This window comes from Chlorocebus sabaeus, chromosome 17, assembly GCF_047675955.1.
Source record: "Chlorocebus sabaeus isolate Y175 chromosome 17, mChlSab1.0.hap1, whole genome shotgun sequence".
Taxonomy (NCBI): domain Eukaryota; kingdom Metazoa; phylum Chordata; class Mammalia; order Primates; family Cercopithecidae; genus Chlorocebus; species Chlorocebus sabaeus.
In genome coordinates, this window is record NC_132920.1 from 47,000,001 (window position 1) to 47,026,094 (window position 26,094).

At 41.0% G+C, this 26,094-nt stretch overlaps 1 protein-coding gene across 4 annotated transcripts in view; it reads right to left on the reverse strand.

Annotated features, from left to right (window-relative positions):
- Positions 1-26,094, reverse strand: part of ADGRF5 (adhesion G protein-coupled receptor F5) — a 110,333-nt gene that overhangs the window by 17,628 nt on the left and 66,611 nt on the right. For all 4 annotated transcript variants that reach the window (XM_007972325.3, XM_007972328.3, XM_007972327.3 and 1 more), the window contains exons 4-11: positions 24,993-25,154; positions 20,400-20,576; positions 19,861-19,967; positions 18,386-18,444; positions 11,616-11,758; positions 9,974-10,195; positions 8,359-8,562; positions 2,213-2,383 (exon numbers count right to left, since the gene is read on the reverse strand). In XM_007972325.3, coding sequence (XP_007970516.1) covers positions 2,213-2,383; positions 8,359-8,562; positions 9,974-10,195; positions 11,616-11,758; positions 18,386-18,444; positions 19,861-19,967; positions 20,400-20,576; positions 24,993-25,154 — 1,245 coding nt within the window. The remainder of the gene's footprint in view (positions 1-2,212; positions 2,384-8,358; positions 8,563-9,973; positions 10,196-11,615; positions 11,759-18,385; positions 18,445-19,860; positions 19,968-20,399; positions 20,577-24,992; positions 25,155-26,094) is intronic.

Sequence of the window (26,094 nt, forward strand, 5' to 3'; positions counted from 1 at the left end):
GGTTCATGGAAAATTACTAATCAAAAATATTAATAAGACTATTACAAACATAAAACCTTATATGAGCCTCCCACTATTTTAGTCTAACTGTCCACTTCTCTTTGAGTATATCTTTATATGGCTGATATTTCAAAACACCATTCACTTCAGTCTTCTGTAAGTCAAAAGCTTCATTTTGTGAGCCCACTGATGCTGGCCTACTTTCCCAGTCAGTGTGAAATCTTATTATTAATAATATTATTATTATTTTCTTTTTTGAGACAGGGTCTCATTCTGTCACCCAGGTTGGCACAATCATGACTCACTGAAGCCTCAACCTTCTGGGCTTAATTGATCCTCCTGCTTCAGCCTTCCAAGAAGCTGGGACTACAGGCACACACCACCATGCCTGGCTAATTTTATTTTTATTTTTTATTGGTAGAGACAGGGCTTTGCCATGTTGCTAGGGCTAATCTCAAACTCCTAGGCTTAAGCCATCTGCTCACCTTGGCCTCTCAAAGTGCTGGGATTACAGGCATGAGCCACCATGACTGGTCTAAAAATCTTATTCTTAATCATAATCCAATGACATCAGGGCTTTTCACAGTTACCATTAGAAGCTGGGATTCAAATGTTCAGACACAGCTCAAAGCCACTCAAAGAAGGTGTAATGTGTCCCTGCATTGTCTTTCCCAGCCATAGGCATCTTGAGATGGCTCTCTAAGGCTTAACTATTTCTGTGAGTAAAAAGAAGGCGGCTCATGGAACCATGAATTTGGTCCTCTTGACTCTTTGATGAGATTCCAAACGACCAGACCAGTGATTTTCGGTAAAGGCTTAACACGTACCTAAGACAGGTCCCAGTTTTGCGGATAGAGGTAAAGTTATGTTAAATAATTTGGAGAAAGATTAGTTTTATCTGAAAGCATTATTTCCCTAGAAGAGCTCATGAGTATTTCGAGCAATTTGCAGTTTTCTATAGTGAGAACAGTTTTGATTATTTGAACACAACACAACTCTTTGTGTTAAAACTAGGAATGCAAAACTGTTTTACCTGTAGATATATGATTATTATATAGCTATATATTATATATTATAGATATATATTAGATAGATAGATAGATTATGCCCACATAAACATAATCTTGATCTTTGTAAAAATGCTAAGTCACAATAGCAGAAAACAGTTAAGTATTGCTTATATCAGTCCTTTCTCTAAACTTGTTCAAAAAGGGCCTAATGATTAATCTAAATTGTTGATTTTTGTAAGACAGGTGGAAAAACAAGTTTGAATGTCCTCTTTTTACACGTGGGGTGAAATCATAATGCTTTATGATATAAGGAGAAATGACAATTTTAAGAAGCCTACCTAAACAATTAATTTAGAGACTAACAAATCATTCATTCCAACCGCAAAATAACCAGAAAGAATCAGATTACTATCCCAGCACTTTGGGAGGCCGAGGAGGGTGGATCACGAGGTCAGGAGATCCAGACCATCCTGGCTAACATGGTGAAACCCCATCTATACTAAAAATACAAAAAAAAAAAAAAAATTAGCCGGGAGTGGTGGTGGGCGCCTGTAGTCCCAGCTACTCAGGAGGCTGAGGCAGGAGAATGGCGTGATCTCAGGAGGCGGAGCTTGCAGTGAGCCGAGATCGCGCCACTGCACTCCAGCCTGGGCAACAGAGCGAGACTCTGTCTCAAAAAAAAAAAAAAAAAAAAAAAAAAAGAATCAGATTACTAAGGCTTTCTGCAGCATTGTCTCTGGAACAGGTGAAATGGGAGAGGAGGAATGAGGGAGGGTGTTGAGGGGTAGCGGGGGAGTGAGCCAGGATGTTGGAATTCAAGAATGGGAGAACCAGGTAATGAGGGAAAAGGGGAAAATTAGAGACATTATCCTCATTACACATTCAATGATAATAGGGATAACCTGAGTGGCAAACCCCACTTCCCACTCCACCTCCTGCCTTACTCAGAGAATGCCCCGGGGTTCCTTCCTGGGAACCACTGTGTCCTACCACAACATCCCCAATTGTTAAAACACTCCCTCTGAATTTAAATGGCAGAGGGGGAAATCCTTTTCTATCTCCCATTGTGTGATTTGCCCTAACCACACTCCCTCTCTGTCCATTATTTTACTCATAGGCATTTCCATAGCTCATAGTTCATTGGCAGCACTTATTTAAGGTGGGACTTATTCGTGGCTAAAAATTCTAGGGAGAGTCCTTACCCACAGAGTTGAATGTCACTTTTATGTTTGCACTGCCTCTGGCTCCGTAGGCACTGATGAACTCGCAAGTGTAGACGACTGTTGTTCCAGAAGACCCGCTTGGGCACTGGGTTCCATCAGCCTTGAGGGTGTATCTGCTGCAGCTAGAATCTATGTCTGTCTCAGGGGTTCCTGTAATGAGAAGCAAATTGTTGCCATCCCAGCTGGCTAACTCCTTTATTTAGTAGCAAAGAGGTCAAATCTTTTTTTTCACAAAAGGAGTTACTATTTAAACAGATTTCTTCTCTGAATGGAGAGGAGGGGTTTATGGTGATTAGGTCTGCAGACTCTGTATCCAGGTTGCCTGGCTTCAGATCCCAAACTCCATCACTTACTAGCAAGATATTGTTGAGACAGTCACTTAACCACCTTGTGCTTCAGTTCTCCAGATATAAAATGAGGATTAATAATAGCAGTTACTTCCCAGGACCACTGTAAGGTTAAATGAGATAATATACCTAAACTCTTAGAAAAGTACCTGACTGAGTCCTGCTCTAACAAAGACCATGAGCGATGGTTTTTAGAATGTGAACAACGAAAAAGAGAAGCAAGCTGTTTGGGTGTGATTTAACTGGAAGAACACATGACAGATTATTTAGAGTACTATGATCATTAAAAAGAGGAAGAAGCAATACTGGGGCACCTGATATTCATCTTATTTGAGCTTTTTTCACAGCATGTTCCCTGTTTAAATCTCTATATTTTAGTGAAATCTTCAACTTCAACTTCATGCATTCTCAGTTACCAGCAGTTTCCCCTTCAAAATAGCTCCCTTTCCATACCATCCTTTCCTTTCCCAGAAATACCATCCCCTCCATGCCATCTTTCCTCTTGCCTCAGGTTCTACAACACCCTGTGGCTGATTTTTCCTACTCTAGTCCCTTTACTCTCCCTCCTCCCACCTTGCCTGCAGTCATGCACTCCTAAGGCAATCTTCAAACACTATCAATCTTCTGAAAATGAAGGAAAAAGAATAAGCCTTTTGATTAGTTCCAACGTAAATGTGTCTTTTTCAGCCCTGGCTGATCAATGATATTTGACATATTTTGATCAACATGTAACTAGCTTTTCTCCCTAGTCCCCAGAAAGGTTGTTTGAAACACCAAACTGATTTCCCTCTTTATCTATCTTGACTAAAGTACCTCCTAGCTCACAGACACGAGTGTCTGTGCCCATCTCTAAGGCTCATCCCTCCACTTATCTTTTGAAAATCCACTTCTTCCAATTCTTCCAGGACATCCCTTCATCCTTTGCCCTTCCTCACCCTGTGTCTTTAATCTTTCCTCCCAGATTTCCTCCACTTCAACCCCCAGATACATGCAAGTCTCCCTTCCTGAAATGTTCTTTCCCCAGTCTGAATGCTCCCTAGCCACCACTGCATTTCTTCCTCTCTTCATACCATGATGCTTCTGCATTTTCCACCTCCAATTTTTCACTCCCATTTCTCATCAAGTCTTTGCAATTGGCCTTCTTCACCCTCTCCTCTATCAAAAGTGTTCCTTTAAGGCCAACAGTGGCCTCCCCTCATGCTACTTTGACTGCAGCATCCCATTCTGCTGACCCCTTCTCTCTGATTTGATGTGCTTGAGTCCTAGATGTCTCCTGCCCCTCTTTTCTCCTCATCCCTCCTTCTGGGTCTCCCTCTCAGGCTCTTTTCCTTCATCCCCTTCTTAAGGTTGCCCCTTTCCTCATCTTTTTCTCTACTGTCTCTCCAGGCAATCTCATCTACACCTATTGCTTCTAGAATAGCCCAAATTTGGATGACTCCCACTCTATTTCTAAGAGCAGCACTCCTGTTAGAAACTTTAGAAGCAAATTCACAAGTGTTGCTCTGACATCTTAGGTACCTTCAACTCATTTGGTCCATTTAAGAACTCATCTTTTTTCTCCCCAGATAAAACCTGTACATCTTCCAACGTGTCCTTTCTTTGCTCTTGGCATTTCCCCAAATAAAAATCTTAAATTACTTGCGTGCACTCACCTTTTACCCCTACTCAATTGTAAGAAACTTTTAGATTACTCTTCTGAAATATCTCACTATTGTCTTACCCACTCCTACCCACGGTAACTTGCTCAGGCCCCATTATCTGTTGTCTTCCCATTGCACATGATTGTAGCTGGGTCTCTATTTTCAGTTATTTGCCCCTGCAATCTATTGGCTATAAGACCTTAAAACTTATTTTTCCTAAGTTTAGCTCTCACCATCTGATGTCCTCTACTTTTGAAACCTTACCATTGCCTACAGAATACAGTAAAATCCCTCTTCACCTGGTATATTCAATTAGTCACAGTGTGATTCCAATCTGCTTCTCTTCTCTTTATCTTCTTCTATAGCTCTCTCTGAAAAATTAGATCATCTCCTGGGCCTTGAACATGCCCTGTAGCTTTGCGCCTCTATGCCTGTGTTCACACCTGAAATATTCTCCTTCCCTCTTCCTCCTGCTGACTCTTACCAATCCTTAAAGACCCATCTATCTCACCAAACTAATGTACAGGACAATGATCTGTGCAAGAAGGAGTGCATAAAGAGATGTACAGAAATAATGATAGTGTGCAGTGGGTAGGTTCCATGAGAGAGAAGTCAACATATTATGTGGATTAAAGGAGGGACGTTTTAGTTGAGAGATTAGGGAAGATTTCAGAGAAGAGGAAGATTTGCTCTAGGCCTTAACAGACATTTAGGATTTTAATAGATAGAAATGGGGGCTGTAGTTCTGGTATGTGGTTGTATGTGGGTGGTGTGTGAGTAAATCCGTACTCCTTGGAAAACTTGGCATTCCATCAAGCTGCTTCAGGGGCTGGGACTGTGTTGGGGGGTGGAAAGATAATAAACTGTTTCTAACCAGAGCAGCTCCACTTTGGTCTGCTTTACACATTAGATGTGCTGTCAATGACGGGCAATTTTGCCTCCCAGCAGGACATTCGGCAAGGTTTGGAGACATTTTTGGTTGTTGCAACTGAAGATGTTACTGGCATCTTGTAGGTACAGGCTGGGAATACTGCTAAATATCCTACCATGCACAGAACAGTTCCACCAGCAAAGAATTATCTGACCCAAAATGTCAATAGTGCTGAGTTGAGAAGACTTGCATTAGACAGCTATGCAAGATCCTGCTTGAAAAATGGATTCTATTGGTAACTCAGAAAACCACTGCTATAAGCAAAAACACAGAAGCAGCAGCATGCAGGTCTTGTTCAGAGAACAGTAACTACTTCTGTTAGACTGAGATTCAGAGAAAGAGTGGAGAAAGGCTCCAAAGAGATGGTAAACTCAGAAAACACAAGCAGGACTTCCAAATTGGCATCATTCACATCGTGTTTCCTACAACACCCTGGGGCTCTGCAACCAGGGGCCCTGCATGGGAGGTACCGAATACAGCCAATAAGTTGGCACTTTGCTTTCTGGAGAAGAGAAGGTATGCAATTACAATTTTGTTGTTCAAAGTTAGATGACATCCCAGACCTTCCTCTATAACATGGTGGTGATGGTACCTACTTTGCAAGACTTTGGGTGGGGAGTGGAGAAAAACCAAGATGATAAATGTAAACATTGAAAACAGAGTTGAGGCCAGGTGTGGTGGCTCACACCTGTAATCCCAGCACTTTAGGAGGCCAAGATGGGCGGAGGTCAGGGGTTCGAGACCAGCTGGGCCAACATGGTGAAACCCCATCTCTACTAAAAATATAAAAATTAGCCAGGTATGGTGGCAGGCACCTATAATCCCAGCTACTCAGGAGGCTGAGGCAGGAGAATCTCCTGAACTCCGGGAGTGGAGGTTGCAGTGAGTCAAGATCGTGCTACTGCACTCCAGTCTGGATGACAAAAGCAAGACTGTCTCAAAAAACAAACAAAAATCAAAACAAAACAAAACAAAACAAAAACGGAGTTTAATACATTGAATCTGCCACAATAACTATTTTGTGATCATGGTGATACCCTTAAAGAATACTCCTTCGCTTTTTTCCCATGTGGGAGGAAATCTTCACTGAATTTTAGTCTCTTAAAGTTAGAAATTCTGCCATTGTTGATTATTTCCTTTCTGTCTCATCCTTTTCCAGAGTGCTTTGAATATGCAACGATTTCTGAGAGTAGGTCATTCATTCAGTTCCAAATGCTTTGGGTAAATTTTGCTTGATTGTGTTCTACAGACCTGGAAAAATGGTTGTTAGTAGAACTTGTGGAATTTGGAGAAGATAGTTGCAGAGAGGAAGCAGCAAGGGCAGGAGAAAGAAGGGCAGGGTGCCAGGGCAGAGGCTAAATTCATCAGAGAAGCCAGGTCCCCAGGCGGCCAGCCCTGAGGCAGGAAATCCATTGTTCTGCAGTCATTCATCCCGCTCTAAGCATCTGCACCACAGACTTCCTGGTTCCTTTGCCAGAAGGCCAGGTTTTTCACCTTTCGGGGTTGAAAGCTTCTGAGCCAGTATTACAGGAATTGTGCAAGGTCTTTCTTCCATCTGGCAGTTCCTTCAGGATACCTACACCTCCTCTTCCTTAGAAATCAGGGAAGTGACTGCATGTATCATGGGTTAATATTTTTAACAGTTACCACGTGCCTTTCTTCTGAGTACTTTAAAGTCTAATACAAATGCTTGCAGGTGAAACTCCTTTGGAAATTACATGTGCTTAGGAAAATTTGCCTGTAAATTGATAGTTTTGTTGTTGTTGTTGTTGTTGTTGCTGCTGTTGTTTGAGACAGTCTCACTCTGTCACCCAGGCTGTAGTGCAATGGCATGATCTCCACTCACTGCAACGTCGGCTTCTCGGGTTCAAGTGATTCTCCTGCCTCAGCCTCCCAAGTAGCTGGGACTACAGGTGCACACCACCACACCTAGCTAATTTTTTGTATTTTTAGTAGAGATGGGGTTTCACCGTGTTAGCCAGGCTCGTCTCGAATGCTCAGCCTCATTTGATCCATCTGCTTTGGCCTCTGAAAGTGCTGGGATTACAGGCATGAGCCACCACCCCTGTTTTGATAATTTTTAAAAAATAATTTAATCTATTTAAATAGCTAAGGCTTTGTAAAATGAAGGTTCCCCACACTAATGTATTTCATGGGTAAAGCTACATTTTACATTAAAGACTTTTTCTTTACAGATAAGCACATTATACTGTTGCTTCTTAAGAGAAGAGTTGGATCTTGCTCTATGCAGTTTCTAGGCAGAACACTGTGCAAACTCTGCCTGACTAGCTCATTCCAGTGCTGGCCCACCAGGCATGCATAATATAGTTTGGCCAAGACGACACTGGTTTTGTGAAACAAGACCTTTGGTGAGTCCTAATTCTTTCTTTCTTCTTTTTTTTTTTTTTTTTTCATATTTTGACAACCTTGGATAAGTCATATAATCTGAACCTCAATTTCCTTATTTGAAAATCGGAAGTAAAATGCTTCAAATTTGTGGTCAAGCATTTAAAAAGCAGTAACATATTTTTTAAAGGGTTAATCACAAACTGTTATACAAAACAGAGTGAGTATTGCTGTTTTAATTTATTACTATTATTATTATTCATCAATATAAACTGGAGGGTAGGGAACTTTAGGTAAGATTTCAGATTGAAAACAAAAGCTAATGGGATCAGAAATCGTATGAAATGACTGAGAGACAAACAGATCTGCAGAGAGAAAGGGATAAAGCTGGAGGCACAGAAACAGAAAATATTGAGGCATGCATAGATACAAAGGCAGAGAAGTGAGAAGGACCAGACACCAGGAGAAGACACACAGAAAGGAGAAGCTCCAAGTCAGACCTCAATGACAAGTGACCTCATCCTTAGCTCTTCGCTGAAGATGAAAGGAAAGTGAGCATAAGCTTTTCTTGTCTTTTTTTTTTTTTTTAAGATCCAAAATGCCAGGATCCTTCTGTCTTGGGTCTTCTGCTGCTGGGATCTCATCTGCAACCAAAGCATGACACTTGCGTGCATATGTTTTTGGAGTCTTGCTCTAGAGTGGCTAAGCTGGAGCTGGCATCAAACTTAATGCCTTTTCACAGTCTGAAATCCAGAAAATAGCAGCCATCTGACATTTCACCTTCCACACACCACATCTCCCATTTCTACTTGGCCAAGAGGCAAAAACCTATTTACAAAAGGGCTTATCTAACATTCTCACCTGGAATACTTATTTTTCCTTCCTGCTTCCATTCTACTTTGCTCCAATTAACATTACTCTGACTGCAGCAGTTCAAAGATACAGGATTGTTGTCACACATCACCTTCATTTCTTCATTTGCCAAAATTTGGATGGGCATAACATCTATTTTCTTCTTGCCCTCATATTCAAAAATGTCTAGTATCAGTTTGCAAACATATTCACCTGCATAAAATACATGAAATCGTGCATTATTACAACATATGTATATTTTCTTAGAGGAATGGTACCCTAATCTCATGGATCATGACAGTAATGACAGTCCTTGATGAAGCATCATTTTCAAAAGCATCTGAGACTTAGTCTAAAAATGCCTAAATAACCATTCAGGAATTCAGGAAGTGCAGATATTTCTGATGCCACAAAGTGGAGTACAGAGATGTTCTAAGGAAATAGTAGAAATCTTAGGGACTTTGCTAATAAGGAAAAAAGTTTAACAATAGAAGTAGGAAAGAAAAATTGAAAAGCCTTGGAGAATTAGAAGATAGATAATATTGCCATAGTATTTAACCATGTGGTAAATCAAAATCAACAACTACGTGATAGGAGCCACATGTCTATAGCCCACCTCATCATGTAGAGAAAAGGAGATGGCCCCATTGGCATCTGAGTTACAATGCAGTTATTACATTCCAGAATATGTCAGGTACACCACTAGTCTTAGGGAAGAATTAAGCCTTATGCTTGCTTTTGTAGTTGCTTGGAGTGGGCAAGAGGACAGGAGAAAGCTGAAGGGAGGGATAATAGTGGAGAACCAGAAAATTTGGTGAGGGCAGGGAGAATGATGGATATGTTCACTCTTCTGACTGTAGTAATGATTTCACAGCTGTACATGGGTCAAGACTTTTTAAATATGTACAGTTTATTATATATCAATTCCTTCCTCAACAAAGCTATTTTAAATTTTTTTAAAAAATCAATGGAAAATTAAATTAATAATAAAGTAATATTATATACTAAAACAAAATAATGAAAATAATTATATACTAAAATAAAACAAATAATTAAAATAATTAACTTTAAAATTAATTAACAATTAATACCATGGTGATATGGTTTGGCTCTGTGTCCCTTCCCAAATCTCATGTCGAATTGTAATCCCCACGTGTTTAGGGAGGGTCCTGGTGGTAGGTGATTCTCTCATGGGGGCAGTTCCCCCATGCTGTTCTCATGATAGGGAGTGAGTTCTCATGAGATCTGATGGTTTAAAATCAGATGTTTGACAATTCCCTAGACCCTCTCTCCCTCTCCTGCTGCCATGTAAGATGTGCCTTGCTTCCCCTTTGCCTTCTGCCATGATTGTAAGTTTCCTAAGGCCTCCCCAACCATGCAGAACTGTGAGTCAATTAAACCTTTTTTCTTCATAAATTACTCAATCTCAGGTAGTTCTTTATAGCAGTATAAAGATGGACTAATACACATGGGATTAATTTTCAGTTTTGAAAGGTTGAACCAGGAGACTTCTTTGGGAAGAGAAAAACACTATCTACACGTCTACATAAAACACTATTACATATTTGCTTCTTTACAAGTTCTTCATTCCATTCCTCACACAAGCTATTGAATGGAGACCTACCTGCATCACCTGGAGTGATGTTGCGGATGGTGAGCTTGGACACCGAAGTCATGTTGTTGAACACAGCAGTGTAAATCGAGAATTTACTGCTGTTCTGGATTTCCAACTGCTGTTCTTCATAGCGCCAAGACACATTGGAGGACAAAAGTTCGTTTTCACACACCAGACTGACTGTGTCCCCTTCAAAGATGATTTCTGGTGTGACAGAGAACTTAGTTTCATCTGGAAACCCAAAGAAAAGGTAATAAGATCCCAAAGCGAATAAATGTCATTGATGCTACTCACCAGACACAACCACCACAAAGCTCTCGGAGGTCTTGACAGCATCTGTGGTGCTGAACTGGCTGAGGCAATGTGTCTCCTCACTCCATCCCCATGCAGCTGGTGTCTGAGCCCTGAGGAAGTGTGTCCTGTCACATACTAGGTACAGGGTTTCCCGATTGGGGTCTTTGCCCTGTGGCACCTTAATGGCAGTAATGGAAATTTTAAAGCTATTTTCAATATTTCAAAAAGTGTGGTAGAAAATTGCACATTTACTTATGAAAAAAAAACACTAACTTCAATATCAAGTTTCTGTGCTACAGACTGGAATCATATCAACTACTTCTTATCAATAACTGATATCTCATGCTTACTGAAAGCTCTGACCTAAGTCTTGAATGATTTAGAAATGTAAAAACTAATTAATTAATTATAATAAAGTCTGCTTGAGAAATAAGAATTTCCTAATACTCATGGACCTCTGTAGGAATAGGAGCTTCATAGATAGTAAGTTTGGATTTGAATCCTGGTTCTGTCCCAGCTGTAACTGTGTGGCCCTGAGGAACTTGCTTAGACTGGCTGAGCCTTAGTTCCCCTGTCTGGAAAACAGGAGCAGTGAGAGTTACATTTGGGAGGCAACTTGGAGAAACTGTAGCTATTATTATTGTTTTGGCAGTAAAAATCCATGGGATCACTGCCTTATCATTTCACAAATAAAAATAAAAACACAGCCAGGCATGGTGACACATGCCTGTAATCCCAACACTTTGGAAGGCTAAGGTGGGAGGATTGCTTGGGGCCAGGAGTATGAGACCAGCCTGGGCAACGTAGTGAGACCCCACCTCTAAAAAAAATAAATAAATAAAAAGTAAAAAATGTTAGCTGAGTATGGAGGTGTGCACCTGTGGTTCCAGCTACCCCAGAGGCTGAAGCAGGAGGATCACTTGAGCAAGGAAAGTAGAGGCTGCAGAGAGCCATGATTATACTACTGCACTCCAGCCTGGATGACAGAGGGCTACACTCTGAGGCCTACTGCTCTAAAATGATGGCCCTGTATTTCTTATTGGTGCATTTTATGAATATTTAAACCTCCACTGCAATATTAGTTTTACTTTTTAACTTAGTTTTGGATCTGTTAATTTAGAAAATACACAAATCCAGATGGCTCTGTGACCCCCTTGTGCCCCTCTTCCACACACCCCAGGTACAGTGGCATTAGTCAGATTGGGAGGCGCTGGCATAAGAGGAGGAGGTGGTACAGAACCCCCTGTGCCAGGAACTGGAGTGTCCAGCTTCCCAGAGGACATTGTAACATAAGCTAATTTCCTAGGTTTACGCATAACCGTAAATAACATGACCATATCTAAACAATTTCACTTACTGCTAGTAAGTGCTTGAAAGGAGTTGTAGTCCATTTTGTAGGTCTGATTGAGGTTCTGTACAACTTGTTCATTGGCTTTATGTATTAACTCAAGTGATGGTGCTGTAGTCTTGACTTCATATGTCACAACCACACTTCCAGACCTGGACGGAGAACACTCAGTTCAGTAAAACAATAACTGACCTGGAAGAGTCTAGATATTTATGGCTTATTTGCTTAGGAAACAAAATAGCACAAACTGCCTGTTGCAGCATGAAAATCTATGGTGGAGGCGGAGCAAGATGGCCGAATAGGAACAGCTCCAGTCTCCAACTCCCAGCGCGAGCGACACAGAAGACCGGTGATTTCTGCATTTTCAACTGAGGTACTGGGTTCATCTCACTAGGGAGTGCCGGACAATCGGTGCTGGTCAGCTGCTGCAGCCCGACCAGCGAGAGCTGAAGCAGGGCGAGGCATCGCCTCACCTGGGAAGCGCAAGGGGGAAGGGAATCCCTTTTCCTAGCCAGGGGAACTGAGACACACAACACCTGGAAAATCGGGTAACTCCCACCCCAATACTGCGCAAGTGGGCACACCAGGAGATTATATCCCACACCTGGCCGGGAGGGTCCCACGCCCATAGAGCCTCCCTCATTGCTAGCACAGCAGTCTGCGATCTAACCACAAGGCAGCAGCAAGGCTGGGGGAGGGGCGCCCGCCATTGCTGAGGCTTAAGTAGGTAAACAAAGCTGCTGGGAAGCTCGAACTGGGTGGAGCTCACAGCAGCTCAAGGAAACCTGCCTGTCTCTGTAGACTCTACCTCTGGGGACAGGGCACAGATAAACAAAAGCAGCAGAAACCTCTGCAGACGCAAACGACTCTGTCTGACAGCTTTGAAGAGAGCAGTGGATCTCCCAACACGGAGGTTGAGATCTGAGAAGGGACAGACTGCCTGCTCAAGTGGGTCCCTGACCCCTGAGTAGCCTAACTGGGAGACATCCCCCACTAGGGGCAATCTGACACCCCACACCTCACAGGGTGGAGTACACCCCTGAGAGGAAGCTTCCAAAGCAAGAATCAGACAGGTACACTCGCTGTTCAGAAATATTCTATCTTCTGCAGCCTCTGCTGCTGATACCCAGGCAAACAGGGTCTGGAGTGGACCTCAAGCAATCTCCAACAGACCTACAGCTGAGGGTCCTGACTGTTAGAAGGAAAACTATCAAACAGGAAGGACACCTACACCAAAACTCCATCAGTACGTCACCATCATCAAAGACCAGAGGCAGATAAAACCACAAAGATGGGGAAAAAGCAGGGCAGAAAAGCTGGAAATTCAAAAAATAAGAGCGCATCGCCCCTGGCAAAGGAGCGCAGCTCATCGCCAGCAACAGATCAAAGCTGGACAGAGAATGACTTTGACGAGATGAGAGAAGAAGGCTTCAGTCCATCAAACTTCTCAGAGCTAAAGGAGGAATTACGTACCCAGCGCAAAGAAACTAAAAATCTTGAAAAAAAAGTGGAAGAATTGATGGCTAGAGTAATTAATGCAGAGAAGGTCATAAACGAAACGAAAGAGATGAAAACCATGACACGAGAAATACGTGACAAATGCACAAGCTTCAGTAACCAACTCGATCAACTGGAAGAAAGAGTATCAGCGATTGAGGATCAAATGAATGAAATGAAGCGAGAAGAGAAACCAAAAGAAAAAAGAAGAAAAAGAAATGAACAAAGCCTGCAAGAAGTATGGGATTATGTAAAAAGACCAAATCTACGTCTGATTGGGGTGCCTGAAAGTGAGGGGGAAAATGGAACCAAGTTGGAAAACACACTTCAGGATATCATCCAGGAGAACTTCCCCAACCTAGTAGGGCAGGCCAACATTCAAATCCAGGAAATACAGAGAACGCCACAAAGATACTCCTCGAGAAGAGCAACTCCAAGACACATAATTGCCAGATTCACCAAAGTTGAAATGAAGGAAAAAATCTTAAGGGCAGCCAGAGAGAAAGGTCGGGTTACCCACAAAGGGAAGCCCATCAGACTAACAGCAGATCTCTCGGCAGAAACTCTAGAAGCCAGAAGAGAGTGGGGGCCAATATTCAACATTCTTAAAGAAAAGAATTTTAAACCCAGAATTTCATATCCAGCCAAACTAAGTTTCATAAGTGAAGGAGAAATAAAATCCTTTACAGAGAAGCAAATGCTTAGAGATTTTGTCACCACTAGGCCTGCCTTACAAGAGACCCTGAAGGAAGCACTAAACATGGAAAGGAACAACCGGTACCAGCCATTGCAAAACCATGCCAAAATGTAAAGACCATCGAGGCTAGGAAGAAACTGCATCAACTAACGAGCAAAATAACCAGTTAATATCATAATGGCAGGATCAAGTTCACACAAAACAATATTAACCTTAAATGTAAATGGACTAAATGGTCCAATTAAAAGACACAGACTGGCAAACTGGATAAAGAGTCAAGACCCATCAGTCTGCTGTATTCAAGAGACCCATCTCACATGCAGAGACATACATAGGCTCAAAATAAAGGGATGGAGGAAGATTTACCAAGCAAATGGAGAACAAAAAAAAGCAGGGGTTGCAATACTAGTCTCTGATAAAACAGACTTTAAACCATCAAAGATCAAAAGAGACAAAGAAGGCCATTACATAATGGTAAAGGGATCAATTCAACAGGAAGAGCTAACTATCCTAAATATATATGCACCCAATACAGGAGCACCCAGATTCATAAAGCAAGTCCTTAGAGACTTACAAAGAGACTTAGACTCCCATACAATAATAATGGGAGACTTCAACACTCCACTGTCAACATTAGACAGATCAACGAGACAGAAAGTTAACAAGGATATCCAGGAATTGAACTCATCTCTGCAGCAAGCAGACCTAATAGACATCTATAGAACTCTCCACCCCAAATCAACAGAATATACATTCTTCTCAGCACCACATCGCACTTATTCCAAAATTGACCACATAATTGGAAGTAAAGCACTCCTCAGCAAATGTACAAGAACAGAAATTATAACAAACTGTCTCTCAGACCACAGTGCAATCAAACTAGAACTCAGAACTAAGAAACTCAATCAAAACTGCTCAACTACATGGAAACTGAACAACCTGCTCCTGAATGACTACTGGGTACATAACGAAATGAAGGCAGAAATAAAGATGTTCTTTGAAACCAATGAGAACAAAGATACAACATACCAGAATCTCTGGGACACATTTAAAGCAGTGTGTAGAGGGAAATTTATAGCACTAAATGCCCACAAGAGAAAGCAGGAAAGATCTAAAATTGACACTCTAACATCACAATTAAAAGAACTAGAGAAGCAAGAGCAAACACATTCGAAAGCTAGTAGAAGGCAAGAAATAACTAATATCAGAGCAGAACTGAAGGAGATAGAGACACAAAAAACCTTCCAAAAAATCAATGAATCCAGGAGTTGGTTTTTTGAAAAGATCAACAAAATTGACAGACCGCTAGCAAGACTAATAAAGAAGAAAAGAGAGAAGAATCAAATAGAAACAATAAAAAATGATAAAGGGGATATCACCACTGACCCCACAGAAATACAAACTACCATCAGAGAATACTATAAACACCTCTACAGAAATAAACTAGAAAATCTAGAAGAAATGGATAATTTCCTGGACACTTACACTCTTCCAAGACTAAACCAGGAAGAAGTTGAATCCCTGAATAGACCAATAGCAGGCTCTGAAATTGAGGCAATAATTAATAGCCTACCAACCAAAAAAAGTCCAGGACCAGATGGATTCACAGCTGAATTCTACCAGAGGTACAAGGAGGAGCTGGTACCATTCCTTCTGAAACTATTCCAATCAATACAAAAAGAGGGAATCCTCCCTAACTCATTTTATGAGGCCAACATCATCCTGATACCAAAGCCTGGCAGAGACACAACAAAAAAAGAGAATTTTAGACCAATATCCCTGATGAACATCGATGCAAAAATCCTCAATAAAATACTGGCAAACCGGATTCAGCAGCACATCAAAAAGCTTATCCACCATGATCAAGTGGGCTTCATCCCTGGGATGCAAGGCTGGTTCAACATTCGCAAATCAATAAACATAATCCAGCATATAAACAGAACCAAAGACAAGAACCACATCATTATCTCAATAGATGCAGAAAAGGCTTTTGACAAAATTCAACAGCCCTTCATGCTAAAAACGCTCAATAAATTCGGTATTGATGGAACGTACCTCAAAATAATAAGAGCTATTTATGACAAACCCACAGCCAATATCATACTGAATGGGCAAAAACTGGAAAAATTCCCTTTGAAAACTGGCACAAGACAGGGATGCCCTCTCTCACCACTCCTATTCAACATAGTGTTGGAAGTTCTGGCTAGGGCAATCAGGCAAGAGAAAGAAATCAAGGGGATTCAGTTAGGAAAAGAAGAAGTCAAATTGTCCCTGTTTGCAGATGACATGATTGTATATTTAGAAAACCCCATTGTCTCAGCCCAAAATCTCCTTAAGCTCATAAGCAACTTCAGCAAAGTCTCAGGATACAAAATTAATGTGCAAAAATCACAAGCATTCTTATACACCAGTAACAGACAAACAGAGAGCCCAATCATGAATGAACTTCCATTCACAATTGCTTCAAAGAGAATAAAATACCTAGGAATTCAACTTACAAGGGATGTAAAGGACCTCTTCAAGGAGAACTACAAACCACTGCTCAGTGAAATCAAAGAGGACACAAACAAATGGAAGAACATACCATGCTCATGGATAGGGAGAATCAATATTGTGAAAATGGCCATACTGCCCAAGGTTATTTATAGATTCAATGCCATCCCCATCAAGCTACCAATGAGCTTCTTCACAGAATTGGAAAAAACTGCTTTAAAGTTCATATGGAACCAAAAATGAGCCCACATCTCCAAGACAATCCTAAGTCAAAAGAACAAAGCTGGAGGCATCACGCTACCTGACTTCAAACTATATACAAGGCTACAGTAACCAAAACAGCATGGTACTGGTACCAAAACAGAGATATAGACCAATGGAACAGAATAGAGTCCTCAGAAATAATACCACACATCTACAGCCACCTGAGAGAAACAAGAAATGGGGAAAGAATTCCCTATTTAATAAATGGTGCTGGGAAAATTGGCTAGCCATAAGTAGAAAGCTGAAACTGGATCCTTTCCTTACTCCTTATACGAAAATTAATTCAAGATGGATTAGAGACTTAAATGTTAGACCTAATACCATAAAAATCCTAGAGGAAAACCTAGGTAGTACCATTCAGGACATAGGCATGGGCAAAGACTTCATGTCTAAAACACCAAAAGCAACGGCAGCAAAAGCCAAAATTGACAAATGGGATCTAATTAAACTAAAGAGCTTCTGCACAGCAAAAGAAACTACCATCAGAGTGAACAGGCAACCTACAGAATGGGAGAAAATTTTTGCCATCTACTCATCTGACAAAGGGCTAATATCCAGAACCTACAAAGAACTCAAACAAATTTACAAGAAAAAAACAAACAACCCCATCCAAAAGTGGGCAAAGGATATGAACAGACATTTCTCAAAAGAAGACATTCATACAGCCAACAGACACATGAAAAAATGCTCATCATCACTGGCCATCAGAGAAATGCAAATCAAAACCACAATGAGATACCATCTCACACCAGTTAGAATGACGATCATTAAAAAGTCAGGAAACAACAGGTGCTGGAGAGGATGTGGAGAAATAGGAACTCTTTTACACTGTTGGTGGGATTGTAAACTAGTTCAACCATTATGGAAAACAGTATGGCAATTCCTCAAGGATCTAGAACTAGATGTACCATATGACCCAGCCATCCCATTACTGGGTATATACCCAAAGGATTATAAATTATGCTGCTATAAAGACACATGCACACGTATGTTTATTGCGGCACTATTCACAATAGCAAAGACTTGGAATCAACCCAAATGTCCATCAGTGACAGACTGGATTAAGAAAATGTGGCACATATACACCATGGAATACTATGCAGTCATAAAAAAGGATGAGTTTATGTCCTTCGTAGGGACATGGATGCAGCTGGAAACCATCATTCTTAGCAAACTATCACAAGAACAGAAAACCAAGCACCACATGTTCTCACTCATAGGTGGGAACTGAACAATGAGATCACTTGGACTTGGGAAGGGGAACATCACACACAGGGGCCTATCATGGGGAGCGGGGAGAGGGGAGGGATTGCATTGGGAGTTATACCTGGTGTAAATGACGAATTGATGGGTGCTGACGAGTTGATGGGTGCAGCACACCAACATGGCACAAGTATACATATGTAACAAACCTGCACGCTATGCACATGTACCCTAGAACTTAAAGTATAATAATAAAAAAAAAAAAAGAAAAAAAGAAAAAAAAAAAAGAAAATCTATGGTCCTGATTGGCCAGCAGGATCTTCCAGTAGAAAGACATCATTGCATGGCATTATTTCATTTCTATATTTCTGAACTATTTGGACTAAAACTTATCCCTTATCTTTGCTTGCAAAATTTTTGCACATGTATAGAATGAACACAAGTCTTTTTCTCTTTTTCTTTTAAACAGGTGCATATGTAAGGGGTGAGATACTTTTTTCTCCTCTACCAAACTGCTCCTGCTGAGAATTCCACATGGACAATGCCTCTCTAGGGGGTTTACCTCCTTCACTACCATATGGATCCCAGCCATAAAGTAGAAATGACCAAATGAAAGTATTCTTACTTGAACCCTGTCACAGTCACGCCCTTGAAACCTGGTAAAATTCCGTAACCCTTCCGGAACTGAAAAATAAAGCAAGATGAGTGTCATATATCAAAGTCTAGAAATAGGTGTAACAAAAGATCTGAAGCAGAGTAAAAACTACACATTCCTAATCACACTAGGTAAAATTATCTTCCATTTTGTTAACTGTAGGCATTAGATTTCTGAAGAAATAATTCCTATCTATGTCAGTCTGGGTCCTCCAAGAAGTAGACATTAGATGAAATGTGCAAAAAATTTACACAGGGAAATGCCTAGGAAAGAAAACGTGGAGGGAGCAGGGAAGACAGAGCCATCAGACCTCCAAATGAAAGAGAGGGAAGGAAGGTTGGATACAAGCACCCTAGCCCGAACCTGGAAAGGCTCAATAAAGCCTTCCAAGGAGTCCCAGTGTCTGCCAGACACAGATGTGCTGTGCCCTTCATTGGTAGGGAGCAGCAGTGATGGTCGTGGATTTCAGAAGCAGCAGCTGCAACCCTTGCTCCATTACATGACCTGTACTTGGAGGTCTGGGAGGGGCATCCTCATGGCTGCCATACTGCAGGATTGGTTGGTGTGCCAGGTACCTAGGTGGTTGCTATGTAACTCTCTCTTTCAAAGCATATAATTTAGTGTAGTGTGTGTGTGAGGGGGGTTCTCCTGCTGTGCAGACATATTAAATTCCAGAAATGTAAATCAAATATCCAAGAACTCTTCCGAAGTGGCACTTCATCAAGGCACTCATGGGAGATGACAATATTTGGGTGACATGCTGGGATGAGCAGGAGGCTGCTAACAGCCTAAGGCAGGGCTCGGCTGCCAGGAGAAGGGAAGTCATTATCTCAGCCCACCTGTAATAATCTGTGACACATCCATTGGGAAGCTCTGTTCCAAATATGGTAACTCCAGCAAAGTTTTTAGGTTTAGATGAATCAGTTCAATGTGAAGCACTTAAGACAGTGACTGGCAGTTAACACTGGTGGAATAGTCTCTATTTTTATGTGAATAAATTTATATCTGTCTTAGGTATGAATGCCTAGCAACCTCTGGTGTAGAGTGGTTTGAAACCCTCTGTGCTCAGCCACAGGTTTGTCTGTCCAAAAGTTAGGAGTTTCATTCATGTGGTATGTGAAGAATAGAAATGCACCAACTGGTGCTTGTAGGCTATAGGTTCTTGGGGCTTTGAATAAGTTTTAGTGAATTGATGCCACCAAATCTTATCTGAAACAGTTCCACACTGGGAAAAATTTATACTTATAGGTCAAGGTGATGCCACACTGTCCCCTAAACATGATTTGATTTGAGCACATATTAATTCACCATCTCAGATGTAAAAGAATAATAAATCCACATCCATAAGTTCTGACAGATCCAAGCCACTGTTCACTGTGAATGCAATAGACTCAGTTCAGTCCAAACACTTTGTTGGTTAAGAGGCTCTTGGGGCCAAAACCTACCGCTGTTTCCAAGTCGGTCTTGTAGGACCTATAGAGGGCAGAGGAAGTGTTCATGAGGTCTTCTTGAAAGCCTACATTTAGTCTGACTCTCATGTTCAGGGTAACATCTGTTGAAAAACACAGGGAAATATTTAAAAATATCATGTTAGTGTCTGAGTATATACAAACCAGTAACATCTGTAAGTTGTTTTCGTGTGTTCGTTTGAGATGGAGTCTCCCTCTGTCTCCCAGGCTGGTGTGCAACAGTGCGATCTCAGCTCACTGCAACCTCTGCCTCCCAGGTTCAAGTGATCCTCCTGCCTCAACCTCCCGAGTAGCTGAGACTACAGGCGTGCACCACCACACCCAGCTAATTTTTGCATTTTTAGTAGAGGCAGGGTTTCACCGTGCTGGCCAGGCTGCTCTCAAACTCCTGACCTCAGGTGATCCATCCACATCGGACTCTCAAAGTGCTGGGATTACAGGCATGAGCCACCGCACCCAGTTGTAAACTGATGTTGAATAACCACTCAACGCGCATTTAATGAACAGTTACTTACCTTCCTGAAGCAGGCAAAAAGGTCCCTTGGTAGGCAGTTCTTTAAGGCAACTACAATGATGCCCTGGGAGGAAGACGTCATGCTCTTGACAAGTGAGACTGTGAAGGCAACTTTCCCGAGGCCACCCATAGCCTGTCTCGCAGGAGCACCAGATTTCATTCCCAGCGGGTCTGCAGACTATCATTAACCAGAACAGCAAGGAGAGACAAGGTGGAGAAGGCAGTCACCACATTTGTACTCATAGCCTGCATGTATTCATTCTTGAAGAAAATCCTAATCTGACTTTATATTACCTTTCTGAGAACTTCAATAGCATAAAATTGATGTTTGCATGTATGCATCACCATGCTATTAGCCATGACAATCTGAAAGATGACTGCTGTGACGGTTGAGTGATGAATGGCTAAGTCATCTTTTAGATATTCATGCCTAATAGCTAATAGTCACCAGATGTCTATGATGATAAGTATAAGGTAGCCAGACTCCAAGATGACCTTTGCCCACCCCTACCACTAGGTATTCATTCAAACCCTTTTGTAGTACCTTCTTATGTTGTACTAGGATTGGTCTATGTAATCAATAGAGTATGGCAGAAGTGATGGTATGGCACTTCTGAGATTAGGTTATTGCAAACACTATAGCTTTCCTCTTGGTTGCTCTCTCTCTTTCTCTCTCTCCTCTCACTCTGGGGGTAGTTGACTGCCATGGCATGAAGGCACATCATGGAGAGGTCCACATGGCAAGGAACTGAGGTCTGCAGCCAATAGCTAGTGAGGAACTGGAGCCTGCCAACAACCACATGAGTGAGCTTAGAAATAAATTTTCCAGGCCAGGTACAGTGGCTCACTCCTGTAATCCCAGCACTTGAGAGGCCGAGGCAGGTGGATCACTTGAGCCCAGGAGTTTGAGACCAGCCTGGGCAACATAGCAAAACCCTATCCTACAAAAAATACAAAAACATTAGCTGGACATGGTAGTGTGTCCCAGCTACTCACGAGGCTGAGGTGGGAGGACTGCTTGAGCCTGGGAGGAAGAGGTTGCAGTGAGTTGAGATTGCAACCACTGCACTCCAGCCTGGGCAACAAAGTGAGACCCTGTCTCAAAAAGAAAAGAAGAGAAAAGAAAAGAAAAGAATTTTTTTTCTCATATGCCAGTTGAACTTTCATATGATGACAGCACTAGTTGATAGATTACTTACAACCTTACGAGAGACCTTGAGCCAGAACCACCCAGCTAAGCTGTTCTAAGATTTCTGAGCCTCAGAAACTGGTTCTATCTTCTAGTAAGAGAACTAAACTTTTTTTTTTCCATTACCATAAAAACCCTACTTGAGACACAAAGACAAAAAGGAAGAAGTGTCGTTTTACATCACTCTCGTGGAGAAAAACAAGAGGCCTTGTCTTGATGGAAACCTCAGTGAGGAAGAATAAGCATTCTCAAATTTCAGTGAGAGCCTCTGGCCTGGGGCTGGTTCATCTCTGGGTCTATGTACCACATAAAAAAAGGGTCAACCTTGGCATGGCAGTGAGTGACTTTCATGGCTTTAGTGCATTTTCATCTTGCAGAGTGAGCAAAAAGGACCAATGCTTCCTTTCTATGTTAAAAGCAGCAGGATGTATGTTAGAGCATACCTCTATTTGTAGACTATTGTAGATATAGTTTATAGGGCAAATAAGTTTATACCTGTATGGAAGTTTATTTTTATATTACTGTTAGTACCAATACTTGTCAATACTTCCACCTTCTACATCTTAATTCTTAACAAATATAAATGCAATGATTAAAAAAACGCTCAGATAACAAATGTTTGTTATTTTATGATGCTAGATTTTAGACTTTGTTATGCATCAATAGATAACAAATACAGAGTACAAGTAAATTTATGCCTTTTACATATCAAGTCAGGTGTGAACAGCCTACATGAACAATGCTCTCATGGGAGACAGTAAGAAATGTTCTGAAATCAGAGTGCTTTGAATCAGTTTCCAAAGCTGGACCAAAGTCACATCTTTGAGAGCTGTTTGTTCTGCAGATGGGTGCCCAGGAAAAGTCCCACAGAGTGACTACCCAAAGGGAAGTTATCAAATAGTTGTTTCGGAAATAGGAGGGACAACACGTTCCAGTTAATTCCTTGGATACTGATGCAGCCTGTGTCCCAGCAGTGGGTGGCAGTGGGGCAGAAGAATTAGGAACAGAAGAAACTGGAGTTGCTAACAAAGAAGCTGAGTGCCCACTAGAGGTAATTTGAGGATAGCCAGCAGGATCCCACTTGTTGAAATCTCTCTCTTACTGACATGAAATTCCAGTGCTAAAGCAATTTTGTTGTTGTCTTCTATTTTGTGAGAGAGCATTATTGGAGGAGTGGTTGAAGAACTTTTGAGTCCCACATAAAATACAAATACAAAAAAAAAGAATGGAAAAATTACCACCTCCAGACCACCTGCCACATCCCAGGTATTGTTCAGTGCTTTATGCACATTGTCTGGTTTTAAATATCCTCAGTTTTATTTGCCATTACTAAAACAGCATCATAAAGTAGACTGTTGGAAAAATGAGGTGAGGGAAGGATGGAAAAAGGAAGATGGTGAAAGTTTGGATGCTTAGTCATTAGTGCCACGGTCAGTAGGCCTAACCTTCATTGCCCTGCTGCATTTAACATAGAACATACATCCTGCTGCATTTAACGTAGAAAGGAAGCATTGGTCCTTTTTGCTCACTCTGCAAGATGAAAATGCACTAAAGCCATGAAAGTCACTCAATGCCATGCCAAGGTTGACCCTTCTTTTTATGTGGTACATAGGCCCAGAGATGAACCAGCCCCAGGCCAGAGGCTCTCACCGAAATTTGAGAATGCTTTTCTTCCTCACTGGGGTTTCCACAAAGACAAGGCCTCTTATTTTTCTCCACAAGAGTGATGTAAAAGGACACATTTTTCTTTTTGTCTTTGGGTCCTTTGGGTTTTTATGGTAATGAAAAAAAAAAAGTTTAGTTCTCTAATTAGAAGATAGACTCAGTTTTTGAGGGTCACCTACCCCATTCACTTCCTCTTTTAGGCCAACTCCTCTTAGCTGTTCCCTGCTGGTCCTGAGGTCCATGAGCCTCAGGCTTTCTCTGCCACATTGAAATATTCACTTTTGTCAAACCTGTTTCATAGTTCACTATCAGAAAAGATTCACCCCCTCTATGTGTGAATGACCAGTCTTTCTGGAAGGATAAATTAAACTTTCCAAGGTCAATTGCATTTAATTGAGAAGCTTGTTAACTCAAGTTTTTAAGATGGTGAAGCCTCTTGAAGTCATCCCATGTCTAGTAAAAAAAAACTAAGAGAGTTTGTTAGTATGTTTATATTGAATGTATGGAAGGTAAACTCACAACTAAAGCTCAAGGGTCTATAATCATTAGTTGTTCAACAAAAAACTATTTTTGATACTTGGTCTGTTTTGTTTACTGGATTCATTTAGTAGCACCTACAAAACACCAAAAAGTTTTTGTTAAAAAATTTGGGAAGCAAAATTGACTAAAATCTATGAATAATTTATTCTAAAGGCAAAAGATCTGTGCTGGGTGGGAACATAGAAGGATATTTCCTATGTATTTTCCAAAGTACCCTAGTTTGGTGAGATGTTCTATGGATAAAGAGTGGGAAACACAGCAGAAGCTCACTGCTCCTGAAGGACTTATAATGCACATTGGCATCCAACTGGAAAATCACTAACTCAAGAAAATTAGTACTAATGGTAGGAATCAGTGGGAAATGGCATCTAAAAGGAGTGGTAAGGGAGCTATGACTTCGAGTAGCATATATTAAGAATCAAAAATTAAAATGCATGTACCAACATTGGGATGGACTATTTGAAATACGAGAATTCAAAAAGAATTTCAAAAACAAGAATTTTTTTCTTGCTCTCATTTTAGAATAATAAAACCCAACACCTATTAGTTCTTTCCAGTTTAAAAAGCAATTCCCTTTTATCAGATAACTGGGAGCCTTATCTTACAAATTCTACTGTATACCAGTTCTTGGGTGATGGTCTCTGGAGACATAGGAAAGCTAGCATGACATTGGAAAAGAGTTTGCAACCAGAAAGTCCAATCTATGGCCTGAAAGGTTCTACTTAATGCCTTGCTTCTGATGCAGGCATGTACCTCATTCCTATTTCCTGACCTATAATGCCAAAGAGAAGGGTATCTGGTACTTACTAATATCTTGAACCAGTCCTTTCTATGTTCATTGATATACCAAGGGAAGAGGACACAGGGAAGAGAATCCAGTAGTTTATCTGCCCAAGGGAAGAGGACCCAGTAGTTTATCATGAAGGACCTGGCCATATCTTGGGACCACTTTATGATAAGCATCACACAAACCACCAAGCAAACCTCTGGTCACCATCTAAAATAAGAAACCTCTGGCTGTAGAGTTTACTGATAAAGGCTTCATTCAGGAAGGCTATGAAGTCATAGAATCACACATCAGTCTCAGTGAGTCATTTCACTTGCCTACTAAGTAAAAGATTGCTCTGATAGTCACGAGCTCAGACAGTCTTTCTCAAGACATCCGATCATTTATTCTGAAGCAATGGGTCTCTTACTCACCTGTTGTCACATTTATGCTCAAAATTTGGTCAGTGTTATTCCCATGAATTGGAAAACTGAGGCTGTTCAAGTAGGCTTTGATAGGATCCAGGAAGGATGCATTTTCAAAACTGATCTCAATATTAACAGAGTATTCTTCAGCTGTAGGACTTTTCGTGGCAACTGCAATGAAAGCACATGAAGGCTGAGAAAACTTACCATGGGAGATGGAGCAAGATCATGATGGATTTTTCAGCAGTTAAAGGTAATGACAGGTACATGTGAATGGTTGGTCTATCAACCCTTGGGAATTTCTAGTGAAACCTTTCAGAGAAAAAGAAGAGTTTATCTACTCACCACCTTGGTGTCCAAGGCCAAGCACTGCTGTGTGAAGTATGGACTGTAATGAGGCAAGAGTGGAAGCAGAGAGAATAGCAGGGAGGGTCTGGAAACCATTCGGGCAACATATGTCACAGTCAGCACTCAAAGGAGTGAGTCAGTGTTTCATCTGCAGTATGCATCGGTCAATAGATGTGTACTCTAAAGGCTGAACCAAGCATGGCTTGAAGACATCCGGGAAAAGTCACCCAGTTAATTCCCTTTGCCCTTAGCCTATGGAAAGAGCGTATCTTCTTTGCTCTTCCTCTGAATTTCCAGTGCTCAGAACATGATAGGTGCTCAACAAAAGTTTGGCAAATTGGAAAGTAAAATAAAATAGATTTTCAGCTCTTCATTGTTTTTCCAAATTGTCTCCAGGTGGTAACTGGCTGGCATTCAAGATGGATCTGTTCCCCAACACACAGCTACATCAGGCAGGCTAATATATATGCATATGTGTGTGTGTATGTGTATGTGTGTGTATATATATTATATATAGAGTACATATATAGTATATACAGTCTATATATAGAACTATATATAGACTACTAGATATACTATGTATAGTATATTTAGCATATATAGTCTATATACAGTAGTCTATATAGAGTAGTCTATGTACAGTCTATATATACAGACTATATAGTCTCTGTATATAGTCTATATAGTTTGTATATAGTCTATATATAGTACTCTATGTATTTAGTAGTCTATATAGTCTATATAGTATATATAGCATAGTATA